This window comes from Chlamydotis macqueenii, chromosome 12, assembly GCF_036417535.1.
Source record: "Chlamydotis macqueenii isolate bChlMac1 chromosome 12, bChlMac1.mat, whole genome shotgun sequence".
NCBI classification, from domain to species: Eukaryota; Metazoa; Chordata; class Aves; order Otidiformes; family Otididae; genus Chlamydotis; species Chlamydotis macqueenii.
Genome location: NC_141567.1, coordinates 13,206,563 through 13,230,023, shown reverse-complemented (window position 1 = coordinate 13,230,023; position 23,461 = coordinate 13,206,563). Strand labels below are relative to the sequence as shown.

At 39.7% G+C, this 23,461-nt stretch overlaps 1 protein-coding gene across 4 annotated transcripts; it reads right to left on the bottom strand.

Moving 5' to 3' along the window:
- Nucleotides 1-538: 538 nt before the first annotated feature.
- LEO1 (LEO1 component of Paf1/RNA polymerase II complex) lies at nucleotides 539-21,445 on the bottom strand. Of its 4 annotated transcripts, XR_015259886.1 has the most exons (14): nucleotides 21,320-21,445; nucleotides 19,389-20,117; nucleotides 19,025-19,129; nucleotides 18,175-18,269; nucleotides 17,354-17,499; nucleotides 15,872-15,956; nucleotides 15,423-15,517; nucleotides 15,003-15,137; nucleotides 14,263-14,398; nucleotides 13,770-13,956; nucleotides 13,409-13,506; nucleotides 9,370-9,552; nucleotides 4,615-4,731; nucleotides 539-839 (listed from the first exon to the last, which is right to left on the bottom strand). XR_015259886.1 is itself a non-coding variant. In XM_086757248.1 (12 exons), the coding sequence occupies exons 1-12, from the start codon at nucleotides 21,375-21,377 to the stop codon at nucleotides 9,448-9,450; spliced, it is 1,974 nt and encodes a 657-aa protein (XP_086613374.1). In that variant the 5' UTR covers nucleotides 21,378-21,445; the 3' UTR covers nucleotides 7,205-9,447. The 4 variants fall into 4 exon arrangements, 2 of the variants coding, with proteins under 2 accessions (XP_086613374.1, XP_086613375.1); XR_015259887.1 differs by lacking the exon at nucleotides 4,615-4,731; XM_086757248.1 differs by lacking the exons at nucleotides 539-839; nucleotides 4,615-4,731 and having other exon boundaries at nucleotides 7,205-9,552.
- Nucleotides 21,446-23,461: the final 2,016 nt, after the last annotated feature.

Sequence of the window (23,461 nt, the reverse complement as noted above, 5' to 3'; positions counted from 1 at the left end):
TGCTAAGAGTTCTGCCATTTCTCTGCTTTGAAAATAACAGATTTTTTTTTTCCCCATCTATTCCATCTATGTCAGACTTCCTTTAATTTTAGAGCTTTTCAGATTTTTGAAGCACCTATGCAACTTGATTTAGGAAACATATAAAAGCCAGACCCCTTCCAAGATCAAAGGCCTTCAAAAACCCAATTTACCTAAAATGTCTACTGACTTTTGAAAGCTGTATATTCTTTTTAAATTTTACAATCACAGTCTGCTGGAAAAAAAAAACTGCATGTTTGCTCAGAGTTCAGCCCCACAGCATGCAATGCATCTATCTTAAACTGCTCCCAGAGATTATCACCTCAAATGTGACACCTTGTTTCCTTAACAGTGTCAAAAATCTTGAGCTCTCCTTTCTAGCTCCCTGGCAATAGCAGCACACCTTGAATGATGTTGTGTAACAACAAAAACCTGTTTGGCCTAGGAAGGTCTGAAGAGAATTAGTAAGATGTTGTGAAAGGAAGGCAAAAAAAAAAAAAAAAAAAAAGGGGGACAAAGATGGGCTCAAAAAGAGTTTATGAAACATGCCTCAAAATAATGCCTTCCCTTAAAAAAAGCTTCCTTCCAGCTTCTCTGGGAACTGTTCCTTCTGTGCAGCGAAGTGTATTTCAGATGCAAACTGCTTTCATAGCCAGTACTGCATACAGAACCATGAGCTGTCCTGAGCACCCAGGTCAGCAGCTCTCAACCCTTTCCAGTCTGCAGCCTCGATCCCTAGCAGTAGCACTAGCTCTTCTGCGTAACTGACACAAGCCTGTGCACAACCAGCCAGCTTTCCTTCGTTACAGGGTGTGGATCCCCTGCAAATAAGTTCAGAGACAGAAATCAGATTTTAAAATGCTGCTCTACGCAGCTATGTGTCTTATGCAGAGGTGCAAGTATTTCTAATGCACATTGCAATCGCAATGCACTACACGTTTATATAATGCCATGGTGCAAATTCAGAATTGCCTTTAACAAATGTCATTGTGACATGTATTAAGGACATTTAAATGACTTGAAAAAGCTCAGATTATCCTTCTTTCTCAAAGCCTTTGCTGGCTAACTGAAGGGAAAGTTGTCCTAAAATTTAAAAATACAGGAGCAGAGCTAGTACACAACCAAGGAAAACGGCAGCCCTGAAGTCCAGTGAAGTGCCAAATTACAAAGTGACTCAAGTTTTCAGACTGGCAGCACAGCATTCACAGATTTAGTTTTCCCCAGCATCCAGTAATGTCATGCTATGGAAGGACTAAATCTTAAGACAGACAACCGCAAACATAGTGCTGCCTGCTACATGCCAGCAGCTACTCCAGATTTACTGTCTGAGAAAGTCTGAGAGCCAGAGTAATCTTATTTAGTTCTGAGAGATCAAACAGGATTTGTGAAAGGGTAACATATCCACAGATTAGTGAAATGTTCTCAGGTTAACTGTGGTCACTTTGCAATTATGTTCAGAAAGCATTTTCATCTGTAGATACAAAGAAAGTTTTTGCCCATGTCTAGAGACACTGATTACATGAAGAATATACATTCATATATATGAACAAACCTGGGAATGGCATTCATAGAACACCAATCCCCCCTTATCTACTCCTCATACAAATTTGGACTCACTTATTGATACAGGAAGGTTCTCGCACACCATATGTACTATCAGCAAAGGGAACACATCAACAGAGCACAGCAACTTGTTCTTAGCAAAGAAAAGCCCATCAACATTCTCCAGTAATCAACTTTTCTAAAAAAGGTTTTCTTCAGAAGGAAGAAAGTATTTAAAGATACTATCAAAATGCCAGTTGTTTAAGCAAGGTCCATCCTGATACTATCTACAATGAATTCACGGTGAATCTAAACGATGCACAAATACAAGTGTCTTACAAGCCAGCACACAGCTGTATGCCTAACCATACCTGCAATTACAGCAATTAACAGTTCTGAAGAGCTTCCCAGAGCTCATTGTCAACATGGTCCGTAACAAATAGCTTTCATATGAAACTTCCAAGTCTTTGCTCTTAATTCTTTGTGCTCTCCCACTACTATGAAAATAGCAGCATCATTCAGCTCACAACAGAAAAGTCTGCATCCAAGGCAGTCGTGAATGAGCTGCTTCCAAAAGAAAATGCAGTCCACGTAGATCACAGGAAAGTATTGCTCGCTGGACTGAGCTGACTGCTATTTGCAGCATCAAACCACAGACATCACCTGAAGGGCAGGAAGGGACCCTTCTGAAGGAGCTTTCTACCCCACTCTGTCGAAAAGCAGAAACTCACTGCCAGTGGAGATCCTGGGAAAACATTACCTAAACAGTTACAGCAGGCACTAGCCAGACCAGCACCATAAATAATCTAAACAGATGCACAGATGTTACTGCTGTAATAACAGGGGCAGTCAAGAGCTGCAGAAAACTCTGGATCTCATTTAGCTGATACAGGACAACTCCTGCTGTTCTTGAATATTCATTCCCTACTCCATAATTTTTTCATCCCATCGCAATTAAGTATATTTAAACTCAGATGTGGATATTTTAATATCCTTTTTTTTTTTTTAAATTTACAGCAACATCCTATCCAACATGTCCATTGAGCAAGGGCAGCCAGATCAGATCAGTTGACTGTCGAGATAAAAATCTATCCTCTGTGTATATCGCACTGTCCCTGACTAAGTATGATTGCAAGAGAAGAAAGTGCTCTTGAGTTTAGCTGAAGATATAATTTCATATTGGAATACTTTGACTCGGCTGGACAGCAGTGCTTTAACAGTGCTATGCTCGGCAGGACTTCTGTTTCCTACGCTGAAGGTTAAACACGCTCACGGAAACTGACTGGGCGCCAGAACTCGCTACCTGAATAACGCTGCATTCCTCGCTCTGGGCTCCGAGGGACCCTATTCACAACCAGCTGTATTCCTGCTTGCTGGCTCGTTCTGTAAATCCTTGGAAAAGTTTCAGTACAGACCTGAAATTAATACTGACAGTTACCAGGCACATCCTGTCACTGCACACTTCACTGAGTGCTGAAATGAAGACCAATTTGTCTTGGTATCTTCAGAGAAGAGAACAGCTAGTAACAAATTCCTGAATTTTCTGCTAAAGGGACTTGTCTATCTTTTCCTCCCCAAGCATGCTTTATGTGCACATCCTACTTACGAAAAGGAAAAATTATTTTCTCAGGGAACTCGATCCCCTCCTACCTGAAACAAATACATCTTTTGGGTTTACAGCTATGCCTAGTCACACAGTGACAGGTCAAGGCTGAGTTAGTGTTTCCACTGTACAACACATTTCTTGAATCTTTCACAAACCTACCATAAAAACTCATCAGGGACTCTAACGGGCTTTATACACCCTCATTAGATGAACAGACATATTTTTTCCTTAAGGCAGCTTTCACATCCTAGACCGAGTGCCTGTAGTTCACCGGGTTAAGAATCCTGTGTGTTTATTCTGGAAGTTGACCATTTTATCTCCACAATACTTTACCTCGGGTGGACTATCCTTCACCACAAGCCCAAACACTTCTGAAAGTGTCAGCTCTTCTTAAAAACCACAGGCCTGTCAAGTCAACTTGCTGACTTGAAGGTTGTTCTCCTCTAAATTGATTTCCATTTACAGACCACTGCAATGTAGATCTTGGGTATATTAGACCATTTATACATAGCTGGACTGTTACTAAACTTAAATACCTTCCTGAAACTGTAATTTGAAAGTTTAGTCTTTTTAAAACACACAAGGTTGCTATGAGATTAAATGTCTTTACTGTAGGTACTGCAAAAGTTTGATCTGTATCCCTAGGCTGATCTCAGTGTAGTTAGTCCCAGAATAAGAATGTGTCCCAGTCCTTTTCAGAAGACTGAGTTAAGAATCCAAACATATTTGGGCCAAAATTTGCAGTTCCATGAAACTATGAGCTTTTTACACTAGGCTAAGACTGTCTTTGTTCAATAAAGCACTAGTTTAAGTTCCAAGAAGAAAAGAGGAACATCATGTGCATCCCAAGGCAATTCACAGAACTGTGGAAGAATAACAGACAAACATTTTCAGTCGGTAAGCTAACACTCCACTATTTCTGTCCTCGGCATTTAACCCCGTTGCTTCATCATCAGACATGAAGCTGTAAGTGATCACCAATGCTTCTCTAAATCATAGTAGGTACTTTGCATGTTTTTCTAAAGGAAGAATACTCTCATCTTCTTTCCTAATCACCAGGAAAACCTGTACTGAGAAACACAATACAGAAAATTCAATTCAAAAGACAAATTACTGATCTGATATACAGAGTGTAGCAAGGTGGTTATGGAAAAAGGGTAGTAACTCAAGTTGCATTAATGTTACTATAAAATGAGGTATCCTCTAAGAAAAATCTTTCTTTACTGAAAGATATCTTTCAGAGTCTAGATAAACAGTTTCCCTTAAATCAATACAAATTAACTTGCTTGCAAGAAAGGAAAAAAACCCCTAACATTATCAGGTGTGAATTTGGAAACGGGCAAGCTGCCCAGGGTCAATTTTAAATTACACAAATGTGACAGTAGCATTTGAGCTTCTCAGTTACTTTTCAGAGGGAAAAACAAGAAAAGAAAAAATGCCAAACAAACCATGTTTTAGCCACAACTCTTTGGCTTGATCCTTCCTTATCTTCTCTGGGATGCACTCCTCCCTTCACAAATGTAGCATAGTCCAAGTAGCAGTTTATTTTAAGCTGAAAACTAAGACTGGGAGATGGCAAGTTCATGCAGTTGAAATACAGTTATCTTATTCCATACCAGTAAACAAACCTCAAAGCTGCTGGCAGTAAATGCAATCAGAACCAATGCTGGACTAACAGCTACAGCAAGATTCTAGAGCTCAAAACTACATCCCTCCCCCTCCGCCCCCCAAGCACAGGAACACCAAATACAAGTGTTCTAAACACCTGAACGGAAGGGATCGTACTGCTGTTACCAAAACCCCAATGTTTATTTCCTTTACGTATTGAAAATGAGAGTGCTCCTTCGGTATCCATGCAAATTTTCCAAGAATGGATTTATCATAAGATGAATAACAAGTCTTATTGTAAAGAACCTGTCCTGCACAGGATGTTTAGCATACATCTTTATACTCTGTGAAAAAAAAAAACCCTCAGAAAACTGCCAAATCACCAGGCTAAGATTAGCACCTCACTTTCTCAGTTATATTCTGAAGCGAGGTATATTGCAAAGAATAGGAAAAGCATCAAACTATATAAACTGAGACATAATCTGACTCAGTCATAGCATATTAAAAAAAAGAGAATATGTTAGTTAATACTTCCACTGTTTTATAAGATTTTATTTATGTTTAATTCACAATAAAGATAGAATACAACATGGATATGATTCCATGACTAACAGTAACTGCATGAATGCTACTGCTTCCCAGAAAATGTCAACATAACCCAGAGATGTGTAGGTACATTTCTCAGTAAACTGGCTCTACCACCTCTCTTTTCTTGAAGACCAAGCCTTAATGGGGAAAAAAAAGACCCCAGACCAAAACAAAAAACACTTTATAAAGTTAAGCTTCCACCTGAATAACTGATTTTTTTCCAAATACCAGCCCAGTAAACTAAGATTCATAGGCTTTTAAAGTGTAAAAATACCCTCTAAAAACAACAACCAAAACCCTCAAGAAACCAAGTCTTGTCAAAGCATTTTTTTTTAAATGAAAAGGCTTTGTGTCAGAGAATCATTTCAGCATAGATTTACTTAATTGTATGTTATTTTCTCTTATATAATTCCCCAGAATGCCCAGGAGTTTTAAAGCAATTAAAAATACAAGCTAGTAATCAATACCAGTTTGCAGCTTTTCTGCACATCTTTCACGTCCAGACAAGTATTAAAAAAACCCCAGCTCAAGTCAAAGGGCATTACTAGGCAACAGCAGCTATTAGTCACTCTGCTGTCCAAGAGGCACTTCCAAGTCAAGCCACAGGCAAGTGCATTAGAACAGCCTAGCGAAGTTTTACTAGTGTAAGACATTATACCTCTTATGGCAAAAATTAAAAGAACATTTATCAGAACCAAAATTATTCCCATGTAACAATCTCTGTATGTTCCACAACACCCCGAGAGCCTGATCAGCTGTCTAATGCTGTTAAACAAAAGCACTCTACTAGAATGGGCGGACATCGAGGACCCTCGTGCTGACTGGCTGAGAAATAAATACCCATGACTTCATAGGAAAGTCACTGTCTCATGTTTAACACGTTCCTCAGGCCACAGCTTCGTATCGGAGCCGAGCTAAAACTTGCTGCCATATACAGGATCTGTCCTGCTCCACCTCTGCTTCCCCTTGCACCACCGCAGGGCACAGCTGACTTCAGTGTGCCAGTTCAGGCAGCCACACCAGTAGAAAACTATTCACTGCTTTCTGTATCATGAGGTTAAGTTTTCAAAACAAAGCCAAGTCAATGTTTACCTCACCGTTCCCTGATGTCCTCCAAGTCATGACCACACCATGACCAGCTTATTGAGCTGGCTCTGATGCTCACATGCCTCACAGAAAACACAACAACTCAGCAGAAAAGAAATTTCCTGACGGTTTAGCAAGTTGACTCACTGAGCTGGGCTAGTTATTGCCAAACCTCCTGCTAGGAGTGAAAGACTGCATGAGTAGCTGCGCCTTTCAGTGGGCACTCCCTGATCCATCAGGTGTGCTACAACATTAAATCTATGCCAAGCTGCATGGCTAGGATGGAGAAAAATGGCTGGTGGAAGATGCTTCCAGGTATTAGAAAGAAAACTCCAGATCAACAACTGGAAACCAGGATACAGTTGAAAGATACGCTTGAAACAACAAAACTACGTAGCCAAGAACCAGCCTTCAGTGACTGTTTCAAGAGAATTTATCCTACATCCTGCCATGAGTCAGAAAATCTAGTACACAGCTTAATATTGGCTCTTCAAAATAATTTGTCTTTGTTGGAAGTTGTTCAAATCATGCCCTTTGTGGAAGGAGTATTCTGACCAGTCAGTACAAGAATAAACACAGTTCAATCTACATTCTCTATCCTTTGGCTTAGTATTTTTAATTTAGGTAAAAAAAACAATTACAAGTAATTCTCACATACTTGGAGGCTTGGAAATGGGATAGCAAAAACTGTCTTTGAATTAAATAAAAACTATACGTTTGACTCACAACTAAAAAAATACTGTGGATAAGGCTAAGTTCATTCAAGTGACTTTAATTACAAGATTATTGTTAAACCAATTTAAGCTGAGAACGCAGTTTCTAAAATTCCACATTTAAATAAGGCTTTAAAAGAGCAATTTACAAAAGAAGACAGTGTAAAAAAATTACTTCTTTTCATCTTTGTAATCCACAAAAAGCCTCATTTTTGGAAGCTGCAATGGACCACTCAGTAAAGGCTTAATCAGCACCAAACCTACAAAGTGATTGAAACATTTTCACTCTTTGGAATGTAGTAAGAATAAAAATAGCCAACACTTTAATTAAACTGACATAAAAGCAAACACGTCACCAAAGAAATGGTGGTGTGTTTCCACACGCCAAATTTGTTGTTTAAGAGGTATCTGGCAGGCTTCTACATTAAAGTACAGCATGTTACATCCATACAGAATGAGTCCCTCCCTATACAGCTGGCTCCCCAAGAAGGTTACAAACGGAAAGCAGGTAACCTCATGTAAGGAACCGGTCTCCCAGCAGAGGTCTAAACTAAGAGGATTACAGGGTTGAAATTCCAGCAGATGGAGAAAGGTTTTATCTGCACATTAAAGAGGCACAGGAACTCTTAGATAACAATTTAATTATAGAAAAAAAAAAAGTTTCTCAGGCACTCAGACTTCCGAGTTGAAATGTTTCACTTTGTTTTCATACTTGCAAATGAATACACTGCAGTCAGCTGCTCAGCAGAATATATTAACACACGCAGAGCTCCGTGCTACTGCAGCTAGAATGCTTCCCCTGTCTTCCAGGCAGGAGAAATGGAGGTAGAGTATTTTGACAAACTGCTAGCCTAATTAAAGATGACAAAAGCAAGATGTCCAGTTTGAAAGCTGCATCTCAAAGAATCAGGGCATGACATGAGCAAAATGCTCACTATGAGGCTCTTGCACCCTTCTACTGTTTTATAACAAAGCAGAATTCAGCTGGGCAGGAGAGAGATGGGTAACAGTTCTTCTTACGTAACTATCAACTACTTTATTTCATCTTATGTAACACAAATCCACATAATAAACTTTTCACAGCATCAGTCAATGGTTTTGTTTAAAGAGGCATTAAGCTAGTTCTGTTTTCTTTGTTACCTTTTTCAAGTCTCATCCAAACTCTGTAGGACTGTTTGAAAAGTCAGTTAAAAAAGCAACACAGCTAACATCTGAATGCTCCCTCACCAATGAAAGAAACTACATATGGGACATTTCATCTTGGAAAGAAAGTGTGGAAAAGCTCAGATATTTCTCCTAGCCTTTCCCCACTTTACAACTGGTACTGCATCACCAAATAAGGTATTTAGAAATAGTGGAAAACCAGCAATGATTCTGTCCAGAACATTCTCCTCTAGCTAAACAAGCCTATTTATAAAACCAACCAGGAACAATAGGAAAGAGCACCATAAGGCTTATACGAGATGAGGAGACACTATTGTTAGGATGTACTTTTGCACTGTGGTTCATTTCACCTTCTAAAGGAGACTTTCCTCTCTGCTGGCAGAAATCTCTTAGTTTGGCTTAAATAAGTGCTTTTACTCTGACATTTATATCACTAGCATGTACCAATTATTATTGTTATTATTATTACTATTACTAATGCTCAGGCAAGATGCAGATTTTCATTCCAGGCTTCAATGCATGAAAGAAATGTCTTGTGGGATCAGTTCACTATTCTAACTGCAGGAACTTCACAGTTTACTGACACATGGTAAGAAATATTTTCAGTTATCAAAATATACCAGCATAGTAATGTATTGTCCACAGTCAACAGGAAATGAGGAATAACCAGGAAAAAAACAGAATTGTACTGTACCACTCGTGTTCTTCCAACCCTTCCATACAAATGGTAAGCTACATTGCCACGCCCTCGTCTGGCAAAATTACCATTTAAGCAATCTATAAAGATTAGAATGATTTCTCCTAATGAACTCAATAAAAATAACTGATTAATTCACTTAGATAACCAGTTACTACAATTGTCAAAACTGAAATGTACTGTGCAAGATAGAAGGCGGCACTGTGATGATTCCTGCAGCAACAGTTGCTGCAATAAGGGAAAAATCTTCAAAAATAAAAAGGAAGTCAAAAAACTTTATTCACACCAGAAACACAGACTTCAATGGAATTTTCCTTTATCAAAATAACCCCATAAAGGTTACTTACATCTTTGCTGTAAGAGAACTGTACAATATATATATAAATATATATAAAAAAAAATCAACTTTTTGTGCTTCCTCAATATTAATCGTCATCTTCTTCCTCTTCATCGCTGATCACATACTTCTTATGCTTCTTACTTGCTTTGTCATCATCCTCTGCTTTTCTCTTTCCAGAAGGTTCACCTTCCTAAAGGCAAAAAAAGGACAAAAATAAAAAACCCCAACATACTTCAAGCTAAAATAAAAAACTCAGAAGAAGAACAAAAAGACCTCAAAGTATTTCTTGTGAGAAAAGAAAATTATTAATTCCAGTTTTTCCACTTTGTGCTACTGTGATGCAGGATTTCTCATGTATCAGTACTTTACGTTCAGTGAACATCGCTACCAGTCTCAAACCCGAACCTGAGAGGGTCCATAAAATACCTGCAGTTCCCTTTACCTCAATGTACATGCAATCATCTCCCTCAAACTGAACCATGGCATGAAAGTAATTTATGTGATAATCTGGATTTATGGCACGTGCAATATCATTCTCAGCAAGTCTTATGAGCATGGGTAATTCCTAGAATTTGTAGTGAATTTTTCAACATGCAGCAGCTTTCCCTTCAGATGGTCCGTGTAGTTCTGCCTAGTTTTCGGACTATTGACACTTGTGCACCCTAAATTACAGGTACTGAAGCAAAGAAGAAAGCAGGCATTTTGTTGGTTTGTTAATTAAAAAAAAAAAAAAAAAAAAAAGCAAAAAACCAAAACCCAATTGCACTCTGGCATAAAGCAAAAAGACTGATGAGAAACCGCTGGTACTGAGAATCAATACCACAGTTTCCAGTCCAAGAAATATAATAATTTAGGAGGCTTTAAAGAGCTGATCAAAGGAACCAAAATAATTGAGTTAATTACCTGTTTGCAAGCAATACTTGTCTTTTATAGGTTGGATGCCAAATTTTTAACATCTAAGTATAGAGTCAACAGGTTGGTTTTTATTCCATGTGCATTAACACCAGTTCAGTTTAACTCATCCTTCCAAACATTTTAAATCAGAATGCTATGGAAATGTTTAATTAAAATACAAACCACTAGTTGTTAACGCAAAACTCATCAATTTTGCCATGAAGAACAAGCGGTAACTCAATTATTGTTTAAAAAGAAGAGTATATTTAAAAATACCCTCAGGTTTAAGTAACCTCATCTCTTTTTCCATTTGTTGGTTTTGTTTTTTTTTAAAGCAATACATATTACTTGGATTTTAAGAGGCAGCAAAGGTTGACTTTCAGAACTTTAATGAATTATTAGAGTTTCAGAACTCTAATGAATAATTTCTTATTCAAAGCATTTTATTCTGTATTAACATATTAAGTCAGTACAATGAGAATCTCCGGAAGGAATTTTAAGCATGGAAAAGAGAAATTAGTAGGGGTGGGAATCTCAGTGATCTTCCTCAGAACAAGTATTCTCTTGTAATCTAGCAAGGCTATTGTTCGATGATTCATCTTCCTGTTTAGCAGAATACCCCCATTAACTATAGGAACAGTAAAACCACTTGCCATGTGGTGATAAGTGTATTCATAATAGACTGACGTTTTCAGTGTCGGTAACAAATTGTTATCGGGACGAAAATTTGTGCCCTGTTGTTGACTGACAGCACATAAAAGCAAGCCTGCGTACAAGAAGTCCGTGTCTCACGTATGTGGGTACATATTACAAAACCATACTTTCTACGTGGGGACTGAAAGTAAGCACTTATGATCACTGGGGTTTTTCTGGTACTACTGCAGCACCCCTCCGTGGCCCTGATGGGAATACGACCTTTAAGTCATGTAATTTTAAAATGGAGGCTATCATTCCTCAAGCAGCAGAGAAATGCTGTTGACCAGACCTTTTCTTCTGAGAGACTGGAATTGCAAAGTCCTGACATTGTTCTATCATGAACTAACAACTACCAGAGTCTGATAAATAAACAATTCAATTTCTACTAACAAACACTAACAGACCTCACAAAATTACAGTTCTGTCTCTATGCCTCACTATGGCTGTCTCCAGGACTAGTCATACTTTCTGAAATACTAAATTTTCCTCAATGTATAACAAAAAGCCAGAATCTATATCTTGAAAAGAAAAACTAATTTTTACTTCTGCTTCATATTACAATGCCTATCAGTGCAAATACTCAGCTGACAGTACAAGAGGGGTAGTGCCACCCAGCAAGACCATGAATTCAGACTGCAGCAAACATCCAACAGGCTGAGAAATAAGACATGCCTCCCAAGAAGTTTACAGGAAGCATAGTATAGAAATGCAAATGAGAGCAAACTTACTTCTTAAAAAACTAAGGTTTCTTACATTATAGAGGATGTGTCACACTGAAAACTGTCATATATACTTCGGAATTTCAGCAGCTGTGATTTACAGCTGTGATTACAGACTCTGACCTGCATTCATTCACTAGGACAAATAGTAATGTATGCTGCAAAATTACTCTCTGAAGAAGAAAAGGTGTTTTATTAGGGAAGCCTCTAAAATTCAAGAATAAGGTTCTAGCCACTTCAGCTGCTATTAAAGCAGCACACTCAATACGACTGTAGGGAATCAACTGAAAGAAATCTTAGAGCAATAGTTAAAATAATTTAAACATTTAAAATAAGCTTTTACAGGAAATGGTGATATAAAGCATTAAAAAAATATTCCATAAGCTTACACTGACCTACTCAAACTTCCTTTTTTTAAACTTCTGCATGATATTCTACACATAAACATTTAAATAAAACATAATTTACAGTAAAACAGGACAGGAAGATTAATCAAACCAGCATGCCACTGTAAAAACATCTCTCATAACCTACAAGATAGTAATAAGAACTAAGTATTAAGCTAAGTTAGTCTGTATTTATTATTCTGCTGCATAAATGAAAGTGACTATCTGACTATCGGCAGAGCTCACGTGTGTCCAAACTACCACTCCTAAGCCATGCTTGGCTTGAGAGAAATGCAAACACAGCTGCAACTCGGCACCGCACTATATTGATCAACAGCAAAAGTACGTTAATCCAGAACTGGCGGTGTCTAAAAGAAAGCAAACCCATGGGCTACTAAAACCAAATAGGCCAAACACCTGTCCCAACCCAATTCCCACTGAACAGGGCAGTGGAAGCCAGGGAGCCAGCGTCAATTGCCACTTGTCACAAATGCCAAAATTCCCTCTTCTTTCAGCTTCCCAAGGCACATGGTAGATTTCCTATGGCATTTTGCAAAAGAAGCATTCTACAGTGAGGTCAGGAAAACGGACTACACAGGTATAGCTGATACACAACAGAGTCCATACATTTCCTGGTTCATGTTTTAATCTCAGAAGTGAGAAAAGTGTTTTGAAGCTTTGAAAAGTGTTACGCTGCAGTGCTGTATCACAAGAAATTACATTACTTGAAATGAATGAAACCTCAAGACACGATATACACAAAGATTCATTTGCTCATTCCCAGTAGTGACACAGTACAAAGCAATAAAACACAATTTTACAAGACGAAACACCACTACCGCTGCAGCTAACAGTCAACTTGACCATGTCCTAATGTTTAGGGTGATACTTGGGTGATGGATAACATCTATTTAGTAAGGGATGTTAACTCTTTTTAACTCGGTTAACTTTTCTGTTTAGAAAAAGAGCAGAAATACTACATGAAAATGCTTATGCTATTTCCATAAGAAATAGGAGAGGACTATGTAGCTTAGAAGACAACACTACACTATGATTCTGACATTAAGTCTTCTTATTCCTTGCATAATTTTGATAGAGTCATTTTACATAACTCTGCATAAATTTTTCCATCTTTTGATCAGTAGTAGCAATAGTGTCCTCCTTTGGGAATCACTCAGGTCTACGAACTAAGGCACTGTATAAGAAATTGGTGATTAGTTACCATGGAAAGCATGCCAAGTCAAATAATACATTCATCACAGTATAAATTAAATTTGTACAAAACTTTCAGCTTTAAAACCTATATTTAGTGCAGGAAATGAGTAGCTTAAGAACAAATCCTTTGCCTTACCTCATCACTCGTAAGTTTCTTTGCCTTGAGTAGTCTTTGTGTTTTATCTTCATCTGAGCCCTCATCACTGTCAGAAGAGTAGATTCTAGCACGTTCTTCTACAGAGAAAAATGAAAAGACAAATATTTATCTAAAATCAGTGAGGAAGAGAGAGTAGAAATAATTATCTTGCATTTAGTCCCACAAAAAGATGGCAGAACCTGACCCCAGAGTAAACAAAATAATCTTATACAAACTGAATTAATGTCTCCTCATATATCAAATGAACTGGCAAAATACAATCTTACCAGGACTCTCCTGTGAAATTAACCCACCTGAATCATATAGGCCCTACTTACATGCTGTTAAGGTGTATTATTACCTCTGATGCCACCTTTGTATCTGTTTTTGATAGCTGCTAGACTGATTGCATCATCTCCCTCATCCTCTTCATCATAGCGATCAGGTTCTAAATAATTTGCACTCAGACCACGTTGATGCTGCTTCTCCCGCATTCTTCGCTGCTGAGATTCTCTACGAATGGAAGCTCTTAATCTCTCCTCTTCTTTCTGTCCAAAGAAAGCAGCAATATATAAAGACTGAGGAAAAAATAAATACTCAAGAGCACCTTGTATTCTACTGTAGCTTTTGAAATAATTCCACAGTCTAAAGACTGTATATATTCTGATTTTTTTGGTAACCTATTAGGTTAATCAAACTGTACCCATGGCTAACAACTCTCGTCTGTAACTCCAAAGTACATTCTGTTTTTCATAAAGTCATAAAATGTTCAGAAACATTCAGCTCTATTACAGTTGTGATTTTTTTTTTTTTTTAGATTAAATCACCAGTAAGAGAGTTCCACGTCACAATACCTTAATCATTTCTGTGCGCTGAGACTCTGGATCGCGACCTGCCATTGGCAAAATACGAATTTTCTGGGTCTTTGAACATCTATCTGCCAGAGACAGAGTCATCTTCCTGTGAGTGGCACTGTCCGTAGAGTGTGGCCTGTTAAAAAATTGCTATGGGTTAAATACTTCTTAAAGGAATGTATCCATTTTTAAAGCACTATGGTAAGGCCAGCATGCTTAAGATTTCAAAGATTCATCTGCACAAAAATAAAAAGATAATCCTTTTTCAAAAAATTTATTTATGTGCATTTTAACAGCTACTGGAGAAATCAATATCTCTGACAGCAAACCATCTGCACTCCGTTACCAGAATAAATAATTATCCTCACATTTCACATCAATATCCCAAGACATAATCACCATCTTGATAACAACTGTACATCAGGAAGAGGTTAATTTCAGGGAATATTAATATTCCTTCTCATTCAGATGAGGACTTGCACTTAAAAATGCAAATTAAAATAAATATATAAAAATACAGGTAGCCTACATATTGCAGTGAATGGCACAGTAACCTTTCAACCTGGGACACCTAATTTAGGAAAAATCTTATTGAAATAGTGACTTTGGAAAACAGCACATTCTTATTAAACAGTTAAGCTCTGAAGGTTTACAAACTAGTATCTCTAATTTTTATATACTAGTTACAACACTTAATTGCAGAAGTAGCATCAACATTTGATACAGAAGAGCAGGTTTACCTGAAGGTTAACTTTGTCTTGAAAACAGCCTGGCCTTGTAGACCTGTCCCTTGTCTGATAAACAAATGGTTGTGATCGCCCTGTAGTGGCGCCTTGTACACGTCAAAGACCTCGTTGCCCAAGTGGAGAGACATGCTTAAAAGAGATTTCATGTATCAGTTACTTGATAAAGCCACTACAGTCTATTTTTTGCCTCGTTTACAAATGGAGAAAGCCTTCACGTTTCCTTTCTATACATAGCCAGTAACTATATTTCAATCCAAACTAAGCAAAGCATAAAATTTTCAAAGCACTGAGACTAAAGTAATTTCTGCTGTGCAGAACTGACATCAAAGTTCGTTGACCTTCCAATTTTGCACGCCATAGCATTTCATCGCAAAAATAGCTGTATTCCTTCAATAGCAAAGAGTCCAAACTAACCTTCCATCTGACCATTTGACTATCCGTGCATTACTTTCTCTGATCTCATTCCCTTCCTCATCTCGTCGCATCCGCCATCGTATTGTATTTTCTACCTGTGGGGAAAAAGAACAAAACACTTTTTTCTAACTCATAGTAAGGAACACCATGGTAAAATATACTCTGTATAGGTCAAGAATTACAGTAAGAAAGGCTAGATAATTTGCTGCATGATCCAAAGAAATGAAGGTGAAAGGTACCGCTTTTATAGGCAAAATGCAGCTGTCAAGCTTTTTCAAAATTTATTACTAAAATGGAACAACTTTCCTCAGTTCTGAGCTGGTCCACACTTCCATAATCTGAACCATAACTCAAAGCACCATTCTGCAAAACACCATTCTGAAATACCTGAAGTAGACTTTGAAGAAATGTGGGTAGATGAGTGTAAAAAGGTAAAATTAACATTATACCTTGAGTTTTAACCTAGTTCTACCCTCTTCATCAAGCATCTCCTCATCTTCAAATTCATCTTCATAATACTGGGGATCAAAAGGTCTGCAATAAATTATATAATACAGTCTTTATTCTTCTCAAAATTAACCCAGATTATTCTAGAGTTGTGCAAAATTACAGGTGCTTGAAAGGTTTAAATTATACACTGCACACAACAGCAGGCACTGCAGCTGTGGGACAGCCACTTCTGCAGTAACGTCGTTTACTGCATGTGATTCCACACCAGTGGAGGCCTTCCCAGGTGTCTCCACCACCAGCCATTGCAGCCACTTTAACATTCAGACCCTCTAAATGGCTCTTGCTAAAGAAAGCAAGTCTGCCTCAGAAAACACTGCTTCCTCAGTATCACAATGACGAGGTCACAACTAAATCTGGAACAAAATATATACAATATTACAGAGAAAATAAAAAGAAAAACAATCATGTTATAAGTGTGGTGAATTAGAGATTTTCTAAGAGCACAGTCTTTGTAATTTTTATTTGAATCTCTAAACCAACCAAAAGCAAAGGAAAATCAGATTGTTTTTCCTCTCTTCGTTCAAAAAACCTGACAACTAGGGTGCGACTGAGTGGGGGAAGGCAATTCCCTAGCCTCCTTCCTAACAGTTTCCAGGCTACTGCAACGGAAAGAAGTGATAGACTGCTACTGTACTGTTCTGTTCCCCGTTCTGTCTGACGCCCAGGACTCCTCTCACTGATCGCAGCCACTAACTGGACTCTTAACGGTTCTCCCTTGAAACAATCTACAGCATGAAAGCCAGAAGAGTGATTTGACTACTGTATAACGGAAATAATGCCACACGGCCAGCTAACAAGACAACTGTTAAACAATGCAATAAAGTTGCTTAACAAACACTTGAAGAGATGAATTTAACAGCAATTTACTAGAAGTGCTGAAGCTGGGCTTTAGGGCCAAACCTAACATTACAAACAACTCCAATAATTTATTTTGTTTCTCATTATGAATTCTAGAAAATGTCTTTAGCTTGGGTTAGATAACTAGGAAAATGAGTAACCAGCCTCTTCATAGTTAAATAGTACATTTAGCACACACAAATAAAAAAGGGCTTACTCTAAAATTCAAAATTATGTTTTTATCACTCAAAAGTGCACGAAGATCCTGTGCATTTGGCTTTTACATCTCTGAGAGCCTGAATCTATGTTTAAAATTCAACTGATAGCATGTGCTTTCAATTAAATAATATTTATTGTTTGTTTTTTAAAGACAAAAAGAAACCCAAGCTCGTAAGAAAATTACTCTGCACTTGAACAGGTAACAACCACAGACATTACTATTGACTGATCACAACCAAGAAGTGTGCACCTTAATGTGAACTATTTTAAATATGGCCAACCTACTTAATTCCATTACTAAAACAAAAGCAACATAGGGGAACACTGTAAAAACCTTATCAGACACGTATTTAATGTGCAATTACCTGGGCTCCACGCTAAGGAAGTTGGGCAGCTTCACAAAATACAAATCATTACCCAAGTCTGTGTTTACTTTTGGTATTTCTACCTCTATTCTAGTCTCAGGAATAGGCTCTTCTTCCTGCTGGTCCTGACTCAGTCCATTCTCATCCTAGTGAAAAAAAGGAGAAAAGGAGCATCAAAGTCTATCTGGCTACTGTTGCTTAACAAACACATTTTGCTTGAAGAAAAGTCATCCATATGCAGAAAGATCAGGAAGCTTTGAATAAAAGAACTTGCACATTTTCAGTGAGAGCAATCCAATTCAGCATTTTCATATGCCACTTAAAGTGATTTAAATACCAGCGCAAACTGAAGAGACCAAAGACAGCAGGGAAACAGCAAAGGAGCTGACACACAGTTTTCAGCTGAGCACTGGAGAGTAAATGGAGGACAACTTTTCCCAGATTACAAAAAAATATTTTTATGTTTTATCATCAAGAACCAAAATGAAAATATTTGTCAAATAGCTGTGCTAAGGTACTAAAGACAGTTACGACTTTGTATTTTACTTCATGACAATAAAAACTACTCAGTATATTTCTTTCAAGTACGAAAAATGGAGCAGGGATGGGGGAAGGCAGATAAACGAATCCATCTGATCCATCTGATATTGCTATGCATAAAACTTCATTAAATTCTTTTAGCTAGGGCACAACTATTGGTAATGCTTACTTAATGCCATAAGATTTTTAAATTTTCACTAAAATATTATCCAACTCAATCAGTGCTCCACATTTCAGAGTTCAATGGCATGCTGATTATTTCAAAAGTCAAGTCTACTCACAATGGGCTGTCCTGGAGTTGGTGGCTTCTCTTCTCCATCACTCCCTGAGGAAATATCATCTGCACCTCCAAACAGATCCATGACATCTGCATGCTCTTGAGCAGAAAAATTACTATTTTAAAATGTACATATATGCACACACACAGCCCTACATGCAAGCACACGAAGAGAAAAAAATAATTAACACATCCTTCACTTTTATTACCACTTAAAATCAGGTACAAAGGTTAAAAATTGTGCACCTTTATGAATCACAAATTATTCTCTTATGCTGAAAAGCAGTCGTCTTCTGTATTTTTAAGCTAAGGATTCAAGGTATGTTTTCCTGGAAAGGCTCTATCAAATAAGAATCTAGTTGAAAAATGGCAACAGAAGAGTTAAGAGTATAAGAACATTCTTTACTCAAGTAAACAACTTAAATATATGTAAACAGCAACTTCATTATGCATTTTGGAGGTTTCACTTCTCAGAAGAATTAACATCTATTTCTCAGCCAGCTAAACATGACAAAAATCAATACAGGTTCTCTGGGCTGCTCTGATTAGAGGTGTAATTTCTTAACATCTTTCAGTAAAAATGTGTGAAACAACATTCACAAAACTTCGAAGATCTCTGTCTTTCACGGAGGAACTGAAAAGCTGATAGAGCTAATTAAAAATAATAAGCAGAAAAACAGCATCTACTTCCCCACAGAGAATTCTTGCTGTGCTGTTTCATTATTTCCATTGGCACTATAGTTACACCGTACAGCAAGTGCTATCAATTTTAACAAGTTCTGTAGCAGATGAATGGTGCGCTTAAGATGAGGATTAAAGGAACCAGAATCCCACAAAACAACGCCACCATTTACCTTTCTGTCCTTCTGTATCGCTGTCCGCTTCTGAATCTGATGTAATTGGTTTCTTTCGCTTCATTCGCAGAACTTCATCTTCGCTGTCACTGCCCCTTGCAGACTCTATGAAGGAGCATAATTATTCTCAGCAAATTAAAAATTTTGTTCCACATACTTTAAAACTCCTTTGTATTAATAAGTTGATTCAGATGAAAAGGAATTTAAAAGTACTGCATAAAAAACGTTACAAAGATGACTATAGTTGAAAGCTACGTGATTAACGCCTTTACATTGAAGTCTGAATCTTTTCGGGCCAATATAAATGAAACAATAAAGACAGAGCAAATCAGAAGCAAGTCATTACCACTGTATTCAGTCCTACCAGATTTATGCTCTTGGTCCTCCTCATCAGAGTGTTGGGCCCTTTCGTCATCGTCAGAGTTCTGCATCTTCTCCTCATCAGAATGCTGGGCCCTTTCATCATCATCCGAGTTCTGCATCTTCTCCTCGTCTGAGACCTGTGGCCTCTCCTCGTCATCAGAGTTCTGCATTTTCTCCTCATCGTCAGAGTTCTGCTGTCTCTCCTCATCATCGGACATCTGTGGCCTTTCATCTTCATCAGAGTTCTGCACTTTCTCCTCATCGTCAGAGTTCTGCTGTCTCTCCTCATCATCAGAATTCTGCTGTCTCTCCTCATCATCTGACTGATCGCTTTTGTCCTCCTTGCCCCACTTCTCATCCTCTGAATGTGCTTTTTCAGAACCGTCCCCCTCTGAATGATGACTGCCTTCATCTGACCCATGCCCATGATCATCCTCCTCATCATCATGGGCAGCTTCTGAAACACTGTGCTGGTCCATGTCTGACTGATCATTATCTTCATGCTCAGAATGTCCTGAAGCTTCAGAGCGATTGTAGGACCTTTCGGAGTGGTTGTCACTCCCTGTGTGATGGGATGCTCCTTCATCCTCGCTATCATCTCCAAATAACTCTTTATTACTAGGTTTTATTGCCTCTCTGTCATCATCCTGGTCACTATCGCTTCCAGAAGCATTGCTACCAGAGCCAGCATTCTCCTGATCGGAATCAGATTCAGATCCAGAATCGGAATCTGCAAAACAAACACCACCCTTTCAAGAGTTAAAATGTCCCTACAAGGATGCACATAAGATGATGGGCATTGTTGAAAAAAAACCAAAAATCAAAAAACCCTCCAAGACCTAGAGAGAAAACCTACAGAGAACTGTCAGGAAGAACTATAAACGTTACCTAGAACAACAAAATGTCTATTAATAAAGGCACAGCCAACGAAAGACACCATGAAAAATGATGGATGCCACATAAAGTTTCAAACCACAAGCTATTATCTAAGATTCTAAAGTTGCAGAAAGAATAAGCCATTACATAAAAGTGAAGGAAATGAAATTTGAAATAGCGAGGGCTTAAAATAAGTAAATACATACATATTGCTTATGAGACCCTACAAAACTAAAATTGTCATCATGTCTTTAATCCAAGTGAGCTGTTTCATGCGCCCTGACACGTCTGCTACACTGGAAATGCTCTTGAGTGGTGAGGCTGCTGAATGCCATTTCACGGAGGAGAAAAAGGAACATCTGCCTTGAAAAATAACTTACAGAAATTGAGACAAGCATTTAAAAAATATGCAAATTACTGAAATCCAGAGGTATTCCATCATTATTCTTTAGACAGCTAAAACTTTCCGAGACAATAAGGGGCAAACAGGAAACGCCTCGTTTTCACCATCTCAAATCCAAACAGCTCTAAGCAATACGATTTACCACTAGATGTTAGCAAATTCAGAAGTGCTTTGGTTTGGTTTCCAGGGCTGCAGTGACGGAAAAAGTCACTGCAAACTGCTTTTTCATGGAGTCCCAGCAGTGGGGCCCGGGTCTGTATTTACAGCGTGGAACGGGAACGGACACCCTCGCAGCGAGGGTGAGCGGCTACCCTTACGGAGAGGCATCCCCAAGCGCAGGACAGCCACACCAACGCGGGTTTATTTTCTTTTTGGCCAGAACACCGGGGGTGCAAAGGCGGCCCAGGCCCCCGCCCGCTGCCTGAGCGGTGTCGCCAGGCGGGACGGTAACCCGCGCCCGGCGGGCCAGCACCACCCGCCCGCCTCGCTCCATCTCCCGAGGCCCCTTCCCTCCACCCCCCCCCTCCCTCCCTCCCCGCCACTGTGGGAGGGGACGGGGCGCGGGAGGGCGGCGCGGCCGGCGCCAGGCCGCCTGCGGGACCCCACCGAGCGGGGAGTGGGGGGAAGGGGGAGCGCCGCGCCGCGCTCCGCACCTTTCTGCTCGGCCTCCGAGTCAGCGTCGCTGCCGAACAGCTCCTCCATGTCGGCCATGGCGAGAGGACGGCCCCGCGCACCGACCCGCACCGCCGGCGCCGCTCAGTGACGCAACTAGGGAGCGCCGCGCGGCGCCGCCAGCTACGGCATGCGGGAGGGGGAGGAAGGGCCTCCTCTTAAAGGGGCCGCGCCCCGCGGCGGTGACCGGCGACAGTGTGCTCCGTCGCCGTCAGTAAGAAAGGCGCGTGGCGACAGCCAGCCGGCCGGCCGGTGACTGTGACCCCCCCGAGGAACCGGTTATTAACGCAGAGAGCGGCGGTGCGAGACAGCCGTGCGGGAGGGCTTGGTGACAGCTGCGCGTACCGGTGTGCCCGCACCCTGCGCCCAGCGCAGCCAGCGGGGAGCGGCCGGCACCGGCACGGAAAATGAGTTACGGGAGCGCGCTGCAGGCTGACCGGCCCCGCGCGGCACTGCTCCACGGACACCTCCAGTGCCAGCGCTTGTTGAGGTCACCCGGTCACCCGGTTGTAGCGGCAGGTCGTTTAAAGACAAGGTCTCCATCCCTTCCAGGCGCAGGGACACTGACGTTACACCCCGCTCCTGCTTCTCTGGCAGTGACGGTGGAGATGGGCTCAGCCCACCCGTGTTTCTACACGTGAGAGGCTACACACTCACCAGAGACGGGTGGAAGAAAGAGATCATTATTTACGTAATATGTATCACAAAATAAAAGTATAAATATCTATTAAGCAAAAGAGAAATCACATCTTGATCTCCCTTCATTCTTCTTTAATGGACTCCTGAGAGTTAAGGGTACTGCCAGGCTGGAGCTGTGCTGTCAAAAGCTGCGTGGTTTTCTTAATAGTTTGCCTTCAGCTCTGGACCTTCTCATTGCCCAACGTAGCTGAACGGATGCTGCACAAAGCAGCCTAACGTCCCACCCTGTTTTTTTCTTTACTTGCTTGTAGGGATTGAGCAGCCATCACTCCTTTTATCTGCTCTTACGCATCTCTGCTGCCTGCTGCGTGAAAATCAAGTTCCACAACAGTAGCCCTTTAGTTCCAGAAGTGCCATTTGGTCACTCACTTGCCAACCGGAGAAGAAAAAGTACTGGTCTGACATAAACACATGGGTCAAATTTAAGCAAGTCACCATACTATTTAAAAAAAAAAAAAACAACCAACAAAACCACATCACACCACACAAACCACAACAAAAGAATACAGTACTTTAATTATCCAAAACTTTTACTGGTTTACAGTCTGACAGCATATAGTGCTGATATGCTAAAACACTCAATTCATGTTTCCTCAATGGAAATTTAAATTGAACGCTTGCTCGTTTGTAGCTTACAAACAGTATTACTCAAGCTGTAGAGAGAATGAGGCTATTTCTTTAAAATATAGCAGTAAATAGATAATTGCTTTGAAATACAGGCTATGTTTCCATGCTTAGCTTGGAACCAACAGAATCAATGTATGTGGTCATTTGACTTCTGCATTAAGCCTGAAAAGTAATCAAGAAAAAAAAAAAAAAGAAGTATCACCTCTTTTGGAAAAAAAAGGACCTTGTGCTTATGGTAGCTGGTTATCGAAGTAATACCACTGTCATACACAGGATCTCGCTACACTTGATAGCATTACATCAGAGCGTTCACTTTGCTTGAGACTGTTTACGATTCCCGACTACAGACTGAATTCCTTCATTTATTCCAAAAAGGATACAGAATGTAGGCACAAAAGTGATTGCTGTACCTGTTCCGTGCACCCTTCCAAATGCCTTGCAACAATTTGGAGGGCCAAACCCTTCTGGTTGAATGTAGTTAGTTTTCTATGCCCAGCCTGTCAGATACCTGTCCTGAAAGTGCCAACACGCAGTCCAACACTCAGCTGCTGCCTACAGAGTTAAATCCGTTATTAAGGTCCACTGTTATTGTCTGTGACAGGACACCTGAGAGTTGCTGCTTAACAGCCCCTGCCTTTGATTGGAATATAAACCATTAAGCAGCTAAACTTGATTTAATAAAGTAAGGGATTCGGGCTATCATTTCCATAATCCAGCCTTTCATTTTCCTCCTTCACCTGCGGGTAGGAGATAACTGCCTAATCTTGTTAGATAATGAAAACGTAACTCATCATAGA